Here is an 18,526-nt window from a genome sequence, read left to right as displayed (position 1 = left end):
ACTTTAAGGAGCACAAACTAAAGCAATCTTAAATGATTTAACAAGCTGGAAACATGGAAAGGAAAAAAAATAAGCCATTAATGGTGAGATAAATTTTGGTTAAAAACATGTTTTATTCTTCACCTGAGCCAATTTGGAAAGCTTTCTTTTGACCTTCGATATATCGTGTACAAATGGAGGACATTCCTCCATTTAAAGTTCATTAAGAATAAAAACTGGAAATTAAGTGCATCCACTCTCCACTGTGAACTCAGAAAAGGATAGAAAAACATGGGAGACTCATATGGATCCTATGCTAATAGAAACATGTACCACAAGGGTAAAGCAACATTTCATCAATATTTCCAAGCTTAAAACAAACAAAAAACACAGGGGTTTTCTCACTGGAAACTTACTACACAGGATATAGGAAGTCCAAAGTTAAAGTATAAAGAAAAAGCTTTTCCAATAAATTATCTGCATTTGCATAGGACAAATGAGGATATACAACAAACCAATGAGAAGTGATTTCTTTTTTAAATCAGAGACTTTACACAGGTTGCCAAATACTAAGAGTTCGATGGATTAAGATGACACCAGTCGGTATTTCTGTAGTAGGCCAAAGGCATTCAGATTTCAACGGTTTTATAAGAAGATACTCCTGAAGGAAAACTTCAACGGTATTAACCTTCCAATTTTTGAGAAGTAATCCTTCTCCATAACTATTATTGCTTATTCTAACCTACTAGTCTAAATTCTAAAAAAAAAATCTACATGATCATAAGAGAGTAAATTTCTGCAAGTCTGCTTCTAATTACACTAAATTTAGAGTTGTTCTGGTAGATTTATTTGGCTGCTTATATTGAATACAATATTTCCAGAGCTTTAAATAGGGACTATTATTTTGTCTCGACCACCACAAAAACTTTAAAATGTCTGCTCTTTATTAAATACACTAACTAGGGTATGAAAGGAGGCATGGGTGATTGAAATCCACAAGTACCCCAAGTGCTTCTTTCAGTCATTACTGTTTAATTCTTCTCTTTTAGTCATATCCTAATAGTTCCCTATTTCTGCCAAGTATACATCGATTCTCTTACTCAAGTGTGAAAGTTTGCTAGCATCTTGACATGCTATTATTGAGGTTTTCTGTTTTAAAAAAATAAAAACAAAAACATTTATTCTAAGTGGAATTATTGATTTTAAATATTGTGATTTGATAGCCATGACTCCGTCTAGTTGATGAGAATAGCAGAGGCAGGGTGTATGCGCCAGTGGGCAATGGTGATGTACGTGGCCCGAAGAGCTTGGGCCTGTGAGTCAACTGCCTTGGTTAAAACCCTGGTTCCTCTTCCTCTACTTGTCTCCACATTCATTATCTCTTATGCTGTCTAACCATAACAATACCTATCAATTAGAATCAGTCATTAGATAAATTTTTTCAAGGAAGTGTCACTAGGACTAAGTGAAATTGAAGGAAAGCCTTGAGGACAGGGGAGGAAATCATATCCAAAGTATGCTATATGAATTCACAGGTTACTGAAACTTAGTTTTGCTACAGGTATACCAAATTTCCTTCTCTCCCTTGCCTCATTTCTCTACCCTCCCTCCTTTTGTCTTTATTTTTTAGTAAGAGACTAAAAAATCTTTTTTTTTTTTTCAAAGAAAGCCATCTATAAATGTTTATTTTCTCAGGATTGGCACCCTGGACCAATCCACCAGAAACTGGAATTATCACAAGAAAGTATGTTTTTTCAAGTTCATTTAAAAAACAACAACAACAACAACAAAAAACCTATGAGTTTAGTGGTAGGTGAAATAAGGAATATTTCAGATTCTTTGAAACATCTCAAAATTATTTTTCAAAAAATTTGGTTTTGGCGATATCCTCTACATGCCTTTTCCCAAGAATTTCTTCTTTCAAAACTATAAAACGGACAAGTGAAGGGAAATATTTTCTTTTCTTAGTCTAGATTTCTTAATTAAAGTCATACGAAAGGTATTTTTGAGAACTTATAAACATTTTTAAAGGTCTTTTTAGTTCAGTTTAGACAAATAAAAATAAATACAAAGAAATAGATATATGGCCAAAAAAGTACATGAAAAAGTTCTTAATACCTTAGTACAATAGAAATGGTAATGAGATATGACTTCGCAAGAATAACTAAAATGAAAAATGTCGACAACATGAAATGCTGGTGAGAATGTGGAGCAATCAGAACTCTCATAAATTGCTTGTGGGAGTATAAATGGAAGAGTTAGACGAAAACAAAACAAAACAAAACAAAAAAATGTTAAATATACATCTTTCCTATGAACCAGCACTTGTAATTTTAGGTATTTACCTAAGATAAATTAAAAGATATGTCTACAAATGTGTTATACAAAAATGTTTATAAAATCTATATTCACAATAACCAAAAACAAGTCATAATTTGAGTGTCTACCAGCAAGAGAACAGATAAATTCTGGAATATTTACATAATGAACTACTACTCAAGTTTAAAAAAGAAATTGATTATTGATACCTGCAGTGTCATGAATAAATCTCAAAAACATGCTGAATGATAGATAATAGACACAAAAAGTGAAATACTGTGTGATTTCATTTTTGTGGAATTCTAGAATAAGCAAAACTAATGTATGGTAATAGAAATCAAATCAGTGGTTGCTTCTTGAGGAAGGTACTTTCTGGGATGATGAAAACGTTCACTTTCTGGATGAGATGTAAGATATATGATTATATGCAATTTGTTGTAACTAATCAAACTGTATACCTAAGATCTTTGCATTTACTGGGTTTATTATACTTAAGTAACAATTTTTTTTATTATTTTAAAAAAGGGAAGAAAACAACTTCTAAAAGTAAAAAATCACTGAGTGTATTTAAAATAAAAAATCTTTTTAAATAAAATGCCTTGGCTGAAGCTTGAAATTTTTGAATGCTTATCGGATTCTAAGTTTTGAATTGTGAAGCTAATGTAGTAAATATTCATGATAAATATTTTATAACCTATTTAGAATATAGTTCAGCATTTAGCACGGTGCCTTGCACATAGACAGTTCCAAATGCATGGGTTGGGTGGATGAATGGCAGTAACTGAAAAACATACTTAGATTTTTCTTATTTTGCTCGGCTAAAGAAAATGACAGCATCATTTCCAGCTGTGCTTTTCCTCTGCCTACGTCTTTCCCTGTGTGCATCTCTCCAGTTTTCTAAGCCACTGATTCTTAAACTTAAGTGGGCATCAGAATCACCTGGAGGGTTTGTTGAATGACAGATGACTGGGCCCCATCCTTAGAGTTTCTGATTCAGTAGGCTTGGAGTGGGACCCCAGAATTTCCATTTGTGACAAGTTCCCAGGTGATGTTGAGGTTAATGCTGCTTGGTTTAGGGACCACACCTTGAGAACTACTGCTTCTGGCTCTTCAATTGTCAGATCAAAGATTTATCCTTTCCCATTTCAAGATCAACCTTTCCAACTTTTATCAGTCTTTCTAATTGCCTTCCGCCTCATTCTCTGAGCTTTTATTACACTTCTCACTGATACATCCCACTTGCTATTTGGCTTATTCTTCTTTGTAATTTATTCTTTGGAAAGAAAAAATACTGCATGTGTTTTTTATTCAGGTAGGTAATAATTCCCTTAAGGTTAGGGCCTCTGACTTAGGTCTTTTCATTTCCCTCACACCCAGAATAGGCTGGACAGCTAAAAGGTGATTGTAAATGTTGCCGTTCCTAATATTTACACATTCTTCTAAAGCATGTACAAATACTATTAAAAGCAAGCACTAATTTTCAGATGAAAAATAAAGTTTTCCATTATGGTGAATTACCTGTCATTGGGACAATGAGTTGGCAATGTCCAGTCGTGATGTGGGTTAATGAGGAAACCCCAGGACAGGAAGACTGAGCTTGGTGTCAGAGTGCCAACCACCAGCTGAAGAGGTTTGCGAGAGCGTGTTTTACCTATGGAGGTAACATACAGGTTAATTCTCGTAACATTTAGTATATTTTCATGATTGGGCAAAATGCATAAAGATGACTTGATAACATAATAGAGAGAGTGAAAGTATCAAGTTTCTTTTCTTTTTATAAAGCATACAAATATTACTAATTTTTTGAAAATGAATTTATTCATGAATCAAATGAAATATCCTTTTTTGATATTTGTGTGTATGTGTGAATATACATGTGCATATATGTGCATATGCATATATGTGTAATGTATGCATATAAACTATATCCAGTTATACCTAGTTTATACCTAGTCAGGGATGAATATGTAGGTCTTGATTATTACCATTGAAATAAACACACACAATTTCCATATACATATATGTAGGGAGCTAAAGCTCCCCAAATTCAAAAGAGTGCATGGTTTATCTCGGGAGGCCTGCTTGCATAATAAGGAAAAGGCTGGTTCTGTGGAATTCCAGGAAGAAGAAGATTAAGTATAGATAAAGGGAGTGTCAAAGGGAGTGTCAAAGGAAGTGTCGATTGTACCTTGATCTTCAGGATGTTACTTTAATTATGTTATCTTGGGAGACTCAAAGGAACAGATTATGTATAAAAAGGAGCATAAGAAATAAACTCGGAGAGACAGTTGTGAGATCTGTTCTCCCTCCTGCACCCTGTCTGTCTTCTCTTTTTTCTCAGTCCCCGCTTCCCCATTCAGGTACCCAGTTTGACTTGGTCGGCTGGCTTCTGACACATATATATATATTCACATGTACATATATGTATATATGTATGCACATACACTCATTCATTTCATTTCTCTTACAGACAAAATAAAAGCACACCTATATTTTTTTCTGGGACTGTGAATTGGTGTGAAATGACATCTAAGAAACTTACCATCTAGGTTGTAGGTTATATTCTTTTTTTAAAAAAACCTATTCAGAAGTATAATCACCATCATATCATTGCGATAAGAATATTATTTACAGTGAGTATCTAAATGGAAAATGTGCACATGACCATCAAGTAATTATTTCACTAAGTTTGGATCTTAATATAAAAATGAGTAAATTAAAATTTATGTGGTAGATGCAAATACAAAATGAATGAAAGCTAATCCATTAACCATCACATCATTCTTAAATGCAGATTAGAAAAACAAAAGTTATATCCGTTGCCTGAAAGAAAGGGTGGGGTATTATATCCTGAGCAAGATGAAATAATTTCCTGAGCTAGTCATCACAAAGTAAAAAGTAATTCTAAGGCCAGTGTCATAGATGCCCAAAATGAAATGACGTTCTAAAGTGCTACTAAGATATAATCACTCTCTTGACTTATATATCTGTATCACAATCATATTTGCATTAAGAAAAAGTTCAGTGACTATAAAGCCAGAACCCCATAGAATTGGACTTACGCTTCTTGATTTTATTGTTATATATTTTAAAATAGAGTCTTGAAATATTGAGAGGACATTTATTTTAAAGTGCATGGAAAGCTGCCTGGACAACTATTATTAACAAGTTGTAAGGAGTGATTGAAATTTGCACTTTGGGATGATATAAAAGGTCAGAAAAAAGAATTCGTATTTTTCAAAATGTTTGACCATTTACTGCTTCTCTTAAAAGAAGTGGAAAACAGTACAAGGTTGGTAGGGTAGGGGATTGTAACAACTCATTTCTGGTAACCAGGCTTGACTGATAATTTTAGAAGACAGAATACATTGCTGCCAAGGGCCCATTTAGTAGGTATATTTCAAGATTTGTATGCTCCCCACCGAATTCATCCCTTTAGAAAGATATAACAACAACAAAAAGATTTTTTGTGCGACATCCAGTATACTAAAACATAAGTATGATTTGGAAAGAATTATTTTGAGAACAGTTCATACTAGAAAAGGAAAAAGAAAAGCAAAACAAGATCAACTCTATCTACAGAGTTAGAAAGGTATGATACCAGATGGTAAAAGTATATTCACAGCTTCTACTGGTTTTTTCTTATAGCAATAGCCTCCTTATTTGATCTGAGAAGAAATTTTAGTAGAGAAATTGGGACAGTTTCAAGAAGAATTTTAATCTCCCTTTAGTCATGTAAAATATTTCTACTTTTTTATTCACGTGGTATCTACATTCCTGTTTCAAGACTTCCTAACTCTGGAAAGATGAGTGTTGCCTAGCTGTTTTATGAAAGGTGTCCTTCCTCAATTTTGACTATAGAAGAGCTTTGGAAGGGAGAGATCAAGAGTAAATAAAACCAAGTCCCAATTCATTGAACACACATGTAAATGAGTTATGCTTTTGAAATGGAAACAGTCTCCTTCAGCAAAGGTTAGACATCAAACTTTGCCCTTAGAATCTGAAAGGCATGCGTTCGTACATTACAAAATAAAGACAGATTAACAGGAGCAACTCTCAGCAAGCACTTGCCATGGGCCAGGCCCTGTCCTAGGTGTCACATATCCATGAACTCATTTAATCCTCACAAGGACATTATTATGCAGGAGTAAGGAGGCAGAGAAGAGGTTCAATAATTTGCCCGGTCTTGCAGTTTGTATGTGATGGTGCTGGGATAGGATCCCAAGTAGTTTTTACCACCAGGCTACGTTTCTAATCTGTTGACCCGGGGCCTGCTGTGCAAATCACATATTCTAATCTACATTCTTAAAGCTTCTGAGGCATTGGGTCCCTGTGGGTAGAAAAGAGATGAAAATGGTTTAAAAGAAAAAACAAATGAAAAATACCTGAGCATGACTTCTTTTTACTTGGAGGAGCAGGTCGCACAACAATCAGATATTTAGGCTCCGCATCTGGAAAGAATAACAAATTATTTATCAATAAAAGTATTTTGAGAACGAGCAGTACTCGCGACAGCACACCCATGTCCTGACTCAGTGTTCCCTAGCTTTAGTCATTGTAACCACAGTGGATGAGAGGACCCAGGAATTCAGAAAAGTTAATACTTCCTGAATATTGTTCAGATTCATTCCATTTTTAAAACGAAAATTAAATCCAGACTTTTAAAATGGAATGGACAGGGGTAGGGGAAAGGTCTTAAAAGAAAATTAAATCCAGAGTTTTAAAACAAAGTGGACAGGGGTAAGGGAGAAGACTTAAAAAGAATATTGTTAGACAGATTTTATGCCACATTTCATCAATCCTTTTCTCTGCAAAGAGACTTTTTTTGAAAATCAGATCACATCTATTCTGTTATTCTATCAGGGTCAGCCTGATGCTAAAATCAGAGAAGGAAAATCTTACTTGCATAAGGCACATGGGGCATATTACCTGTTGTATGATCTCAAATTGTTCACTTTTGTGGAAATATGAATATTTATAATGCCCTATTTTTTTTATCCTGTTTGCGTAACTTAGCCTGTTATCTAACTAATCATTTAAACAAAGTCACAATTTTAGGTTGCTATAATTTTCAGCTAAATTCTGCCAATGGAAAATAATAATAATCCCTTTTAAAAATATTTAGGTTTTAAATAAAATTATGTTTAAACAATTAGTATGTGCTAACTCAGTCATAAGCTAACAATTTATCAAATTATCTTTTTTTAAATTGAATTTCCAAGATAAATGGTTGATTTAAAAATGTCTATTAAATATATAAAAATATATATATATATTTAAACCAATTATTTATATACGTATAAATAAGCCAAATACACTTTGGCCATATTAAATAGCATTTTATAAGAAGCTCTCCTGGATTAACTAATTGATGGGTATTATCTACAATATTTCTTCAGTAACTTTGGATCCTGAAACTCATTCTACTCCAAGTTTCATTTGGATGCTATAATCAATAAGAGTTCACCCCTACTTGCTCAGGCAGATCTCACATCTTTGGTTTTTCTTCATTCTAGGTTCAAATACCTCTCTTCCATGAGTTTGGAACAGCGGACTTCTCTGACCATGGCTTTACAGAGCTGACCGTATTCTCAGCCAGAGGCAATCTAGCAATTCAACTGCCTTTCCTGACTCCAGCCTTTGTCTTTTTCTGGACACCACACACAGCCCTATTTGCTATAACCTGCCACACTAATTACCACTGCATAAAGTAAACCAGGTAACCTCTTGAACAGACTTTGGAGTTTTGCCTGTTTATTATATAGTTGCTTCATGACCACAACCCAGATAAAAGAGCATTCATCGTGTTTGAGTCTCATGTGTTTGAAAGCATATCTTGCTTAGTGAAACTTTTATAAAGGATGCATAACCTAAGTCAAGTTTCCTAGTAGGAATACAATAATCATTTCCTGATTTTATTTGGGATATAAAGCCATATAGGTATTAAGAAAATGCCATGTATTGAGTATTTTCTATGTGCAGGATACCTGTTCAGCACTTTGCATTTGCAACTTAATTACTCCTCATGGCAATGCTACCTAACACATATTATCACCCCAATTTGTAGATGAGGTCACTGTGACAGAGTGAGCTTCATGGGAGTGCAACAGTTACATACATGCCCATGGGGATCAAGGGTCCTAAGTTTGGTTTAGTAACCTGCTGTCACCATCTTGAAATTTTTAATATTTTTATCTTTGAATTTATGTTTTGCAAGAGAAATTTGATGGAACAATGGAGCAGTTGTGTGAGCAGAGGAGATAATAATAGTATGCATAACTGCAGTTCCTCCCCTTCACATACAGCATTCCAGGAGCCCCATTAGCCTAGCATTCCAAAGGACTCATGATGCCTGGGAGCTCAGCGAGACTCAAGGCAGACCAAGGTAAGCATATTATATCTATAACTGAGTAACAGGGTGTGGAGAACACAGACAGCTCAGTGAGGTCACACTTTCCATTCGAACCAGAACTTAGTTCGATGAAGAAAGAAGCAATAGCATTTTAAGAAACACACATGACTAAGGAATCCTATCATATCCTCTCTTATTCATGTTACTTCTATGTTCGCCAACCACTTATATTGAAAATGATGATGTAGAAGGAAAGGGAAAGTTAAAGCAATTCCTAGTTTCTTTTCTTTTCAGTCCTTGCTCACTCATAAGCAAGTTGAAGGCAGAGTATTGGTAGAATGTGCACATATTAAGAAGTTAAGTAAGAAGTTCAGTTAGTTTTGCATATTTTCACGATTCTACTAAGAATGAAATACATATGCATGTATGAACTACAAAACACAAATTATGATTTTAGTGATTCTGCTTTGGAGTTAAAGGCTCTTATATATACATTTAAAACTAGCACTGCACAATATAAAGATAAATGCAAAATTCATGCCAATAATTTAAAATTTTAATTTTTCTTTATCTAAATGACATTAAAGAGCAAATAAAATAACACCAAGACAAATTGAGAAAAAAACAGTGGAAGAAAGGAAAAAACTTTATATTTTAGTATCTTGATGGCAATTTTTTCCTGAGTTTGAACCAGGAGCTCCCCATTTTTATTTTGCTTTCGGCTCTGCAAATTATACAGCTATCTTAATCTAGTCCCCAAAGTATCCTTTTACTAAATCTCTGCAATTCATTTCTAGAAACAGAATTAAATCCCTATTTTTCTTAAATTGTTCTCACTGTAGCAAAGTCTCTTTGAGCTAACCTTTTATTTCCTTCCTTGATACACATTGATTCAATTATGCCTCAGTGGTTTTTAAGAAAAAAGACCTGAAATACTAGAAAAATAACATACATGATCTATGGTTATACAAGCAATTTAAAAGTAATTTTTATTATGATCACAGTCATTTTACATAAAGCAAAGGCTGTTACACCAATTACAAATTGGAAGAGATGTTGGGAGCTGGATGCATATGGTGGCCTTCACTGCTCATTAAAAACTTTCAACATTTGTGTATTTCAGCAGTCTTTGCACTTAATTGAGAACACAGACATGGAAATATAAACCAACCAAAAAACAAGATTCCTATTTCTGTACTGCACTATGAAATTCTTTGTGGATTAGTAGCAACCTGGAAATATATACAATTGTAGCCTGATTAGAAATTCTGGCAACACATGCCAAAATACACTACTTCATTTAAAGAATATGTATGATTAAAATGTCAAGAAAATTCATGTAGGATGAAGTTACCTTAATAGACTTTCCATTGCTAATTGTTAAGCCTATACAATATTTCAGACTAAATCTAATTGGCTTAATATTTTAAATGCCCTATGGTGGAGAATAGGGACAGCTTACTGTTCAAGGAAATCTACTATTGAAATCCTTTATAAGGTACTAGTATTTTGTAATACAAATAATCCATAATTTCTCTTTCACAAATCCCAATTCTTTTTTTTATTTTAATTCTTTTTTAAGCCACGTTGCTTTAGAATACTGTCATAGTGAGGTTTAGTTCTGCCATGCAAGTTTCCACAAAATAAAAAATAAGCCAGGATGATCCTAAAGGAAACCAGGTGAAAGAACTGAAAAAAAAAAAAAAAAAAAAAAAAGATTTATTTACCCCTGCCATCTTTTTCACAATTTGATTTCAAACTAAATTTCTGAGCATGAGCATGGACTTGAAAGCCTGGAATCAAAATCTACTTAGTTACTAATACAATATGAAGCACTTAATACCTATGTTCCTCAGTTTTCTTATCTGACAAATGGGAAAAATCACAGTACTTAGCCACATAAGGTTCTTAGTTATGAGTAACCCACAGCACTGCCCAACAGACAGAAAGTGCTACCATGATGTTAGCTATCATAATTTTTTTAGACATTTTTAAAATTTAATTTTTTTCAGTTACAGTTGACATTCGACATTATTTTATATTATTTTTAGATGTACAGCATAATGGTTAGACATTTATATAATCTATTAAGTGATCTTCCCTAATAAATCTAGTACCCACCTGGCACAATACATGGTTATTACAATGACACTTTCCCCTATGCTGTACTTTACATTTTCATGACCATTTTGTAACTACTAATTTGTACTTCTTAACCCCTTCATCTTTTTCACCCAGCGCCTGAACCCCCTTCCATCCGGCAACCATCAGTTTGTTCTTTGTACCTATTAGTCTGTTAGTTTTGTTTGTTCATTTATTTTGTTCTTTAGAGTCTAAACCTAAGTGAAATCATACAGTATTTGTCTTTCCGAGGTATTTCATTTAGCATAATACCCTCTAGGTCCATCCATGTTGTTGTAAATGGTAATATTTTTTTTTATGGTCGAGTAATATTCCATTGTATATATGTACCTCATCTTATTTACTCAATCATCCATCCATGGACACTTAGGTTGCTTCTGTATCCTGGATATTGTAAATAATGTTGGTTCCATGTGCATTTGAAAAGAATGCACTAAAAGAATTCTATTTTGGGGTGAAATGCTTGAAACATATCAATTAAATTAATCTGGTCTTATGTGTCATTTAAGGCCTCTGTTTTCTTGTTGATTTTCTGTCTGGAAGATCTATGCATTGATGACAATGAGATGTTAAAGTCTTCTACTATGACTATATTACTGTCAGTCTCTCCATGTCAATCAATATCTGCTTCATATATTTAGGTGCTCCTATGATGAGTGCATAAATATTTACAAAGGTAAAATGCTTTTGTTTGATCCTTTTATGATTACAAAATGTCCTTTGTCTTACTATAGCCTTTGTTTTCAAGTCTATTTTTTCTGATATAAGTGTTGCTACCTTAGATTTTTTTGTTGTTCTATTTACATGAAATATCATTTTTCATTCCTTTACTTTCTGTGTGTGTGTCTTTTGATCTGAAGTGGTGTCTTGCAGACAGCATATGTTTCGGCCTTGTTTTCTTATCCATTCAGCTATCCTATGTCTTTTGATTGGAGCATTTAATCCACTTACATTGAAAGTGATTACTGATAGGTACATAGTTATTGCCATTTTATTATTCATATTTGTGGGTTTTTTCCTTAAAGAAGTCCCTTTAACATTTCTTATAATACTGGATTAGTGATGATGAACTCCTTTAACTATTTCTTATCTGGGAAGCTCTTTATCTCTCCTTCTATTTTAAATGATAGCCCTGCTGGGTAGTCTTGATTGTAGGTCCTTGCTTTTCATCACTTTAAATATTTTGTGCCAATTTCTTCTGGCCTGAAAAGTTTGTGTTAAGAAATTAGCTGACAGTCTTATCGGAGCTCCCTTGTAGGTAACTGCCTTTTTCTTGCTGCTCTTAAGATGCTTTGTCTTTAACCTTTGGTGTTTTAAATGATAATGTGTCTTGGTGTGGGCCTCTTTGGGTTCATCTTGTTTGGAACCCTCTGCACTTCCTGGACTTGTATGTCTATTTCCTTTGCCAGGTTAGGACCATCATTATTTCTTTAAATCAGCTCTCAATTCCTTGCTCTCTCTCTTTTCCTTCTATTACTATGTGAATATTGTTATGCTTGATGTTGTCCCAGAGGTCCCTTAAACTACCCTCATTTTTTGGTATTCTTTTTTCCTTTGCTTTCCCATTAGGTGTTTCCTGCTACCTTATTTTCTAAATCATTGATTTGATCCTCTGCTTCTAATCTGCTCTTCATCTAATCTGCTCTTGATTCCTTTTAGTGTATTCTTTATTTCAGTTATTGTATTCTTCATTTCTGACTGGTTCTTTTTATGATTTCTATGTTTTCTCTTGTTCTTTCATTTGGGATATGTTTATCTCATTTTGGCTGCCTCTCTTTGTTTCTATGTATGAGGTAGATCTGTTATGTTTCTCAGGCTACCTGATCACCTACCTCAGTTGGGTGCTCCAGGAGTACCCCTTGTGTGGGTTGTGTGTGTCCACCTGTTATAGTTGATCCTTGATTGCTGTTGGCACATCAGTGGGTAGGATTGACCCTAAGGCTTCCTCAATGGAAGGATTGACCACAACCATAGAATACAAGCTGCTCTTTGGGGGCTGATCCCATGGATTGGGATTTGCATGAGCAGGCTCTGGTGCCTGCTAAGACCACCCTTTGGGTATGCCCTTGTGGGGCTAATCAGGCGGTGCTCTGTTGTGGTCTGAAGCCGGCCAATGGCTGTGTTCATTCTGGGGCCTCTTAGGAAGAGTTACAGTGCAATCTAAGTTCAGCCCCTGTCTGTGATCAGGCCGGGGCTACCTGGTAGGAGATATAAAGCAATCTGCAGTTGATCTGCTTGTGCTGGGCCTGGAGATATATGCAAGAGGCCTTGCTGCAAACCAAGGCTGGCTGTCACTAGTGCTGGGCCTGGGACCACTCAACAAAGGGCACCCTGAGGCCTGCAACCTCCTGCTGGCTGCCTGTAATGCTCACTGAAAGAGCCTTGGGAGGTATGCCAGTTGGGTAAGGCGTGCTCCCAGCGAGTCACCAGGGAGGAGCGAGCTGATTTCACTAGGCCAATGGAGATTCAGATTTGGCTGTGTAGGGGGAGGGCTCAATACAGGCAAGATGGTACCCACCTGGCAGCTGTGTGGGAGGAGGGCTCAATACACAGACAAGCTGTCCCTTCAGGCCTTACTATGAAGCCACACAACTCAGTTTCTCCTTGTATGTCTCTGGCACCTTCTGAGCTGCTGTCCTTTCACTAGAGCCCAGGGTGAGCACTTACAAGAGACTGAGGCTATGTGCAGACCCTTTAAGAGGACGTCTAGATTTCTAGAAGCCTTCCATCTCATTGGGACAGACAAAGTCTCAACTGATTTTCACAGCCAGATTTTGTAGGGACTCCTCTTCCTGGCACTGGTGCTCTGGGCTGAGATTTCTGATGTGGGGATGAGACCCCTCACTCCTCAGGGGGTACCTTTGCATTCTCTTGATTCTCAACCACCACACACGGGTGTGGGACAAGCCTGTTTTGCATCTCTGGCCCTCCTACTGGTCTCTTTGTGGCTTCTTCTTTATATCCTTAGTTACAGGACTTCTGTTCAGCTAGTCTTCAGATCGTTCTCCAGGTTGATTGTTCTATAATTTAGTTGTAATTTTCATGTGGTCATGAGAGATGAGCACAGCATTTACATACTTTGCCATCTTGACCAGAACTTTTTTAAAAATTTTATTTCTTGAAAGAAGTTGTGTCTTAAGAGGTCCTGAGGACATGTTAAGAATTGAAAAAAAAAAAAGTTCTAAACTTTTTGTATTTTTAAAGCAAGCATCAGATTCCAAAATGTAAAATTTCATAAAAAAGAAAATTATAGACCATACTGATAAAGATTCTCTCCTTCACCCCTAATCACTTCCTCTGAGCTCTTTTTCAACTAGGCTCTGACTTTTGGATTTCTGTGTTCATGTCTGCATTGTCCAATTTTAGGAAGAATCCTGCTTAGATGCTTTAGCCAAAAACCTCATCCTTTATACTTCATCACTCTTGATATCTAACCAGGTTCTTTATTCTTTATTACCCTCCAGGAGGTATCTGATCACCTTGGTCTGCCTTCAGCAAGAATCCTGTTAGGTCAGCTTAGCCAGAATTCCCTCTTACCCTTGATGTTTCCTCTTAGTAATTTTTTATCCACTGACCCTCATCCTACTCCATGGCTATAAATTTCCACTTTATCTTATTCTATTCAGAATTGAGCTCCATCTCTCTTTCTAACTGCAAGATCCCATTGTAGTGGTCCCTACATCTATTGAGGTAGTTCTTCCTTGAATAAAGTCTATTGTGCCACCTTTAATAAGTGCCACTGAATAATTTTTTCTTTAGCAATACTCAATCATAAATGTCAAGGCAAAAAATCCTAGAAAATATATTGACAAGTAGAATTTGGCGGCACATAATACAATAATACATTATGGTCAACTGTAGTTTATTCCAGGAATGTAAAATAAGGAGGAAAAAAATAGGCCTATTTCTGCTGGTGCTGAAAAGGCATTTGACAAAATTCAATATCAATTCTTAATAAAGAATTCAGTGGAATACTTTCTTAATATGATAAAATATATCTTAAAATAGATGAACCACTTTTATTAAATGTGCAGGACCCTACACATATATTTCTCTTGAATAACTCTCTCTGGCTTTATCAAAAATTCAATCCTCATTTTTCTTTTCATTTTATTACTATTTATTTTTAAAGGTTACACTATGATTCTATTTTTGTAAACTGCTCCAGTTTTTCTATCAAATAGCTGGAATGTGGATTAGGAAAACAAATAAGGAATGTTGTAACCATCTACATTACGTGTTCTTTTATACCAGTGAGGTGGAATCACTAATGAAGCAGTGGTTTGGAAGCTTTACTAGAACATTTACACATAGACCAGCCTTACCAGTGTTAAGACAAATTTGCTTGTAAAGTTCTCAGATTTAAATTTTTATGTTCATTTCCCTCTTTGAGGTACCTCCTCACTTTACTAAATATGCTTGTCCTTCTCAATCTTATTTTCATTTGTTCTCAGAAAGGATCACAGAAGCAACCATTTACAGCTTAGTGTGAATGGATTCATGTTAATACAGTATCCCTACTCATGATCTGTTCTATTTTAGTTACATAAGAAAAGCATCCATCTTCTAACAAATACCCACAGGACACTGAATAACAAATGGGGAGGATCTTTTGTCCAAGTGCCTTTCCTAATTCTCCTAATTCTTTTCTTCTGTCTCTAAAATATAAGGTGTAGAGAACCACTTTCTTCATAAGCAAAAGACAGCTGGCTTGCAAATGTCTTGTTAGAGACTAGATCTGTGGAGGGTGTGTGTGTAGGCTTTTCTCGGGCTTGTGTGGGGACAGGCACCACTCTCCTCATGCTATTGTGCTCCAAAGGTCTAGATCCCTCTGGACCCAGTTAGAAAAATTTCAAGATCAAAATAAATTTCCAGGTGACTTTAAGCCTGTTAAAGACATCCAAGAAACACCTTTTGTGCATAATCAGGTTTATTTTTAATATTAAGGAGAATAAAAAACAGACATGGGATTAGCCCTGCTATAATTTGGAGGTTTAAAAAGAACACTGAGGCTTAACCCTCAATTTATCCCTAGGATGGGTGAGAAACCCCTCACTCTAAGTCCTCAGTGGAAGAGACTAGAATCTCCTTGTGGTCTCCTGAGGTAGCTGGAGCCTTAGAAATGCTTCTGAGATGGAGAGTGAGCACCTTGAGCTGCCACCCTAGAAACTCAGCAGGGAGAACACTGGGCACTGAGCCAGAGGCCTATTCACAGAAGGGGTCTCCTCTGAGCAGCTATGCCATTCTGTGCTGAGATTTTGTCCAGCAGTGACCAGATACGATGTAGAGAACTAGCACACAAGCTGGTTCAGTGCAGGGGAGATGGCTATAAACGGAATGAAGTGGGGTTCTTCCACTGCATGTGGAAGCTTAATGGACCTCCACTGGGACTGTACCAATTACTCAGGGTTTTAAAAACTGAGACAGGGGTGTGAATATAGTCCTAATGAAAATATATTTGATTTTATACTAATCTAGCAGGTGTGAGTTTACTGGTTTTAATTTGATCTGGAGATATAAAAGCAACATAGTTATGGTTGAACTCCCAGTGGGAATTTAACAATTTTGAATATAAAGCTGTTTTATAAGAAATGGCATATTAAAAATTCAGAACATCATATTTTATTATTTCTAAGGCTTATAACCCCCCTGACCCCAGTTTTTAAAATCTCAAATGCATTTTACAATTAACAGTATCTTACATTGGCTAGGGACAGTTGTGACCTTGCTGTCATTGCCTAATGCCTTCCAGTAAAGTCAAGAAAGTGACAGCTTTAAAACTTGCAGAAGAGGGCCAGTGATTTGGAAGAAAACTCAGTGGAGCAGTGTTTCCAAAATACCATATTACCAGTGTTCTTGGCGGCACAGAGAGTGATGTGATAAGGAAAAACAGGGTTACTGATAACTCTGAGTCAAAAGATAAAGCAGAGTCAAACTCTCAAAGTAAAGAATATTTAACAGTAATTTAACTTGCCTTTTTTTGTTGTTTGAAGTAATAGATATCTTCCTTCCCCAAAGCCCAAACTCCAGGCTAACCTAACCATGTGAAAAACATCAGACAAAACTAAATCAAAGGACGTTCTACAAAATACCTAACCAGGACACCTCCAAACTGTTAAGTTCATCAAAAACAAGGAAAGTCTGGGAGACTGTCTGCAGGTGCCTATGGAGACATGACTAAATATAATATGGTGTCCTGGAATTTTTCATATTATAAAAAATGAAAAATCAAAGTATGAACTTAAGTTAATAATGTATCAATATTAGTTTATTAGTTATAACAAATGTACTGTATTAATGTAAGATATTGAGAATAGAAAAAATTGGATATAAAGTATGCATGAATTCTCTGTTCTGCACTTGCAACTCTTCTCTAAAGCTACTCTAACATAAAGAGTTTATTAAAAATAAAATCATTTTTTTACAAAAAATAGATAATATAAAATTTGTGTATCAATGGATCAAAGGCAGCTCTTTCAATAAGTATAAAATAAAGGCCTTCAGGAATGCAAAAGAAGAGTCATTAATCAGCAATTTTATTCTTAGTTTTGGACAAAGTAGTGGTGTGATTTACAGTTAAAAGTGCTTTAGAATTCGATGAAATAAGGTACCTATTTTTATTAGAAGCCAATGTGGCATATCATAAGACTCCTAGTAAGTTAAGAATAAAATCACCCACGAAATCTGAAAAAGAAATCTGTGGCCATGGAAATCTCCATAGAGAAATATCAATGTTTCTTTGCATCTGCAAGTGTCCACATGCCACACTTAGCTGTAACCTGACCTGAGTGGGTACAGTCAAAATTTATGAGTTCCCTTTAGCTTTAACATTTGGCAGACAGCACCTTTGCCTTACTTCATCAATACTAACTGAGTAATGTCCGTTTGAAAATACCCTTGAAAAGCCTCCTTGTGTTTTAAGATCAGGCAGAAAGTTCCACTCATCCAATAGTCAGTTCTGAAAAAAAAAAAGAATCTCTAAGTGTGGCCATGGAGGGGACAAGCCAACAGAGCTCCAGTGGGCCCTTGGTTCTGCAGGTCTGGCTTAGCTGCCTTTGCTCATGCTGCACACCATTATTCCCTGCTGGTCCAAGAGATGTGTGCAGTCTCATGGAGGTTGGAATGTAAAAAGGCAGTAAAATGTTACTTGTCTTCTCATTTCTTGGAAGGCCACATCAAGAAACTAAATTTCAGTAGAATAACCAACCTTGCTCCTCATCCGCCCCACTCATTCTCACATTCCAGTGGCAAAGTAATAATAGCAAATTAACACCACCACAACAAATTGATTTCAACAATGGAGTTCAGATGGTTCACATTTAAACTTCAGTCCACATCCATTCTGAAGCCCAGCTACTGGAAAACAAGAGTCTCAAATACTGTTGATGCAACAGATGCATCCTTCCAGAGGGTAATATCAACAACAAAAAAATCACCACAAAATATAATAATTGTGACCCTAAAGCAATTATGTAATAAAAAGCTAGAACAGCAGCCATTGTTTGCCCTGATCAACCCAGGAACATCACTGATGTCCTTTCAGGAAGTTTAGTGTCTCTTTTGGAAAAACATTGATAGGATATTTTTCTAGAAAATTGGGGAAATTCCACTGTCTGCTTAGGCATGTGCTTTGCAAAGTTTCATGGTGGCCAGAAGTCCAAGGAGAAAACACAGGAGTTATAATTAATGTCAGCATTGAACTAAATTTACCATGTTTACTAAGTTTATGAATAT

General features: G+C 35.6%; 1 protein-coding gene across 1 annotated transcript in view; it reads right to left on the bottom strand.

The window, feature by feature from the left end:
• The window catches only part of ABI3BP (ABI family member 3 binding protein), a 237,092-nt gene that overhangs the window by 141,999 nt on the left and 76,567 nt on the right, over positions 1–18,526 (bottom strand). The window contains 2 exon segments of the mRNA XM_023527700.1: positions 3,817–3,949; positions 6,684–6,749. Of these exon segments, the coding sequence (XP_023383468.1) occupies positions 3,817–3,949; positions 6,684–6,749 (199 nt within the window).

This window comes from Pteropus vampyrus, unplaced genomic scaffold (assembly GCF_000151845.1).
Source record: "Pteropus vampyrus isolate Shadow unplaced genomic scaffold, Pvam_2.0 Scaffold1, whole genome shotgun sequence".
Lineage (NCBI taxonomy): Eukaryota > Metazoa > Chordata > Mammalia > Chiroptera > Pteropodidae > Pteropus > Pteropus vampyrus.
The sequence above is the reverse complement of the archived record's forward strand: the minus strand, read 5'-3'. Positions and strand labels throughout refer to the sequence as shown.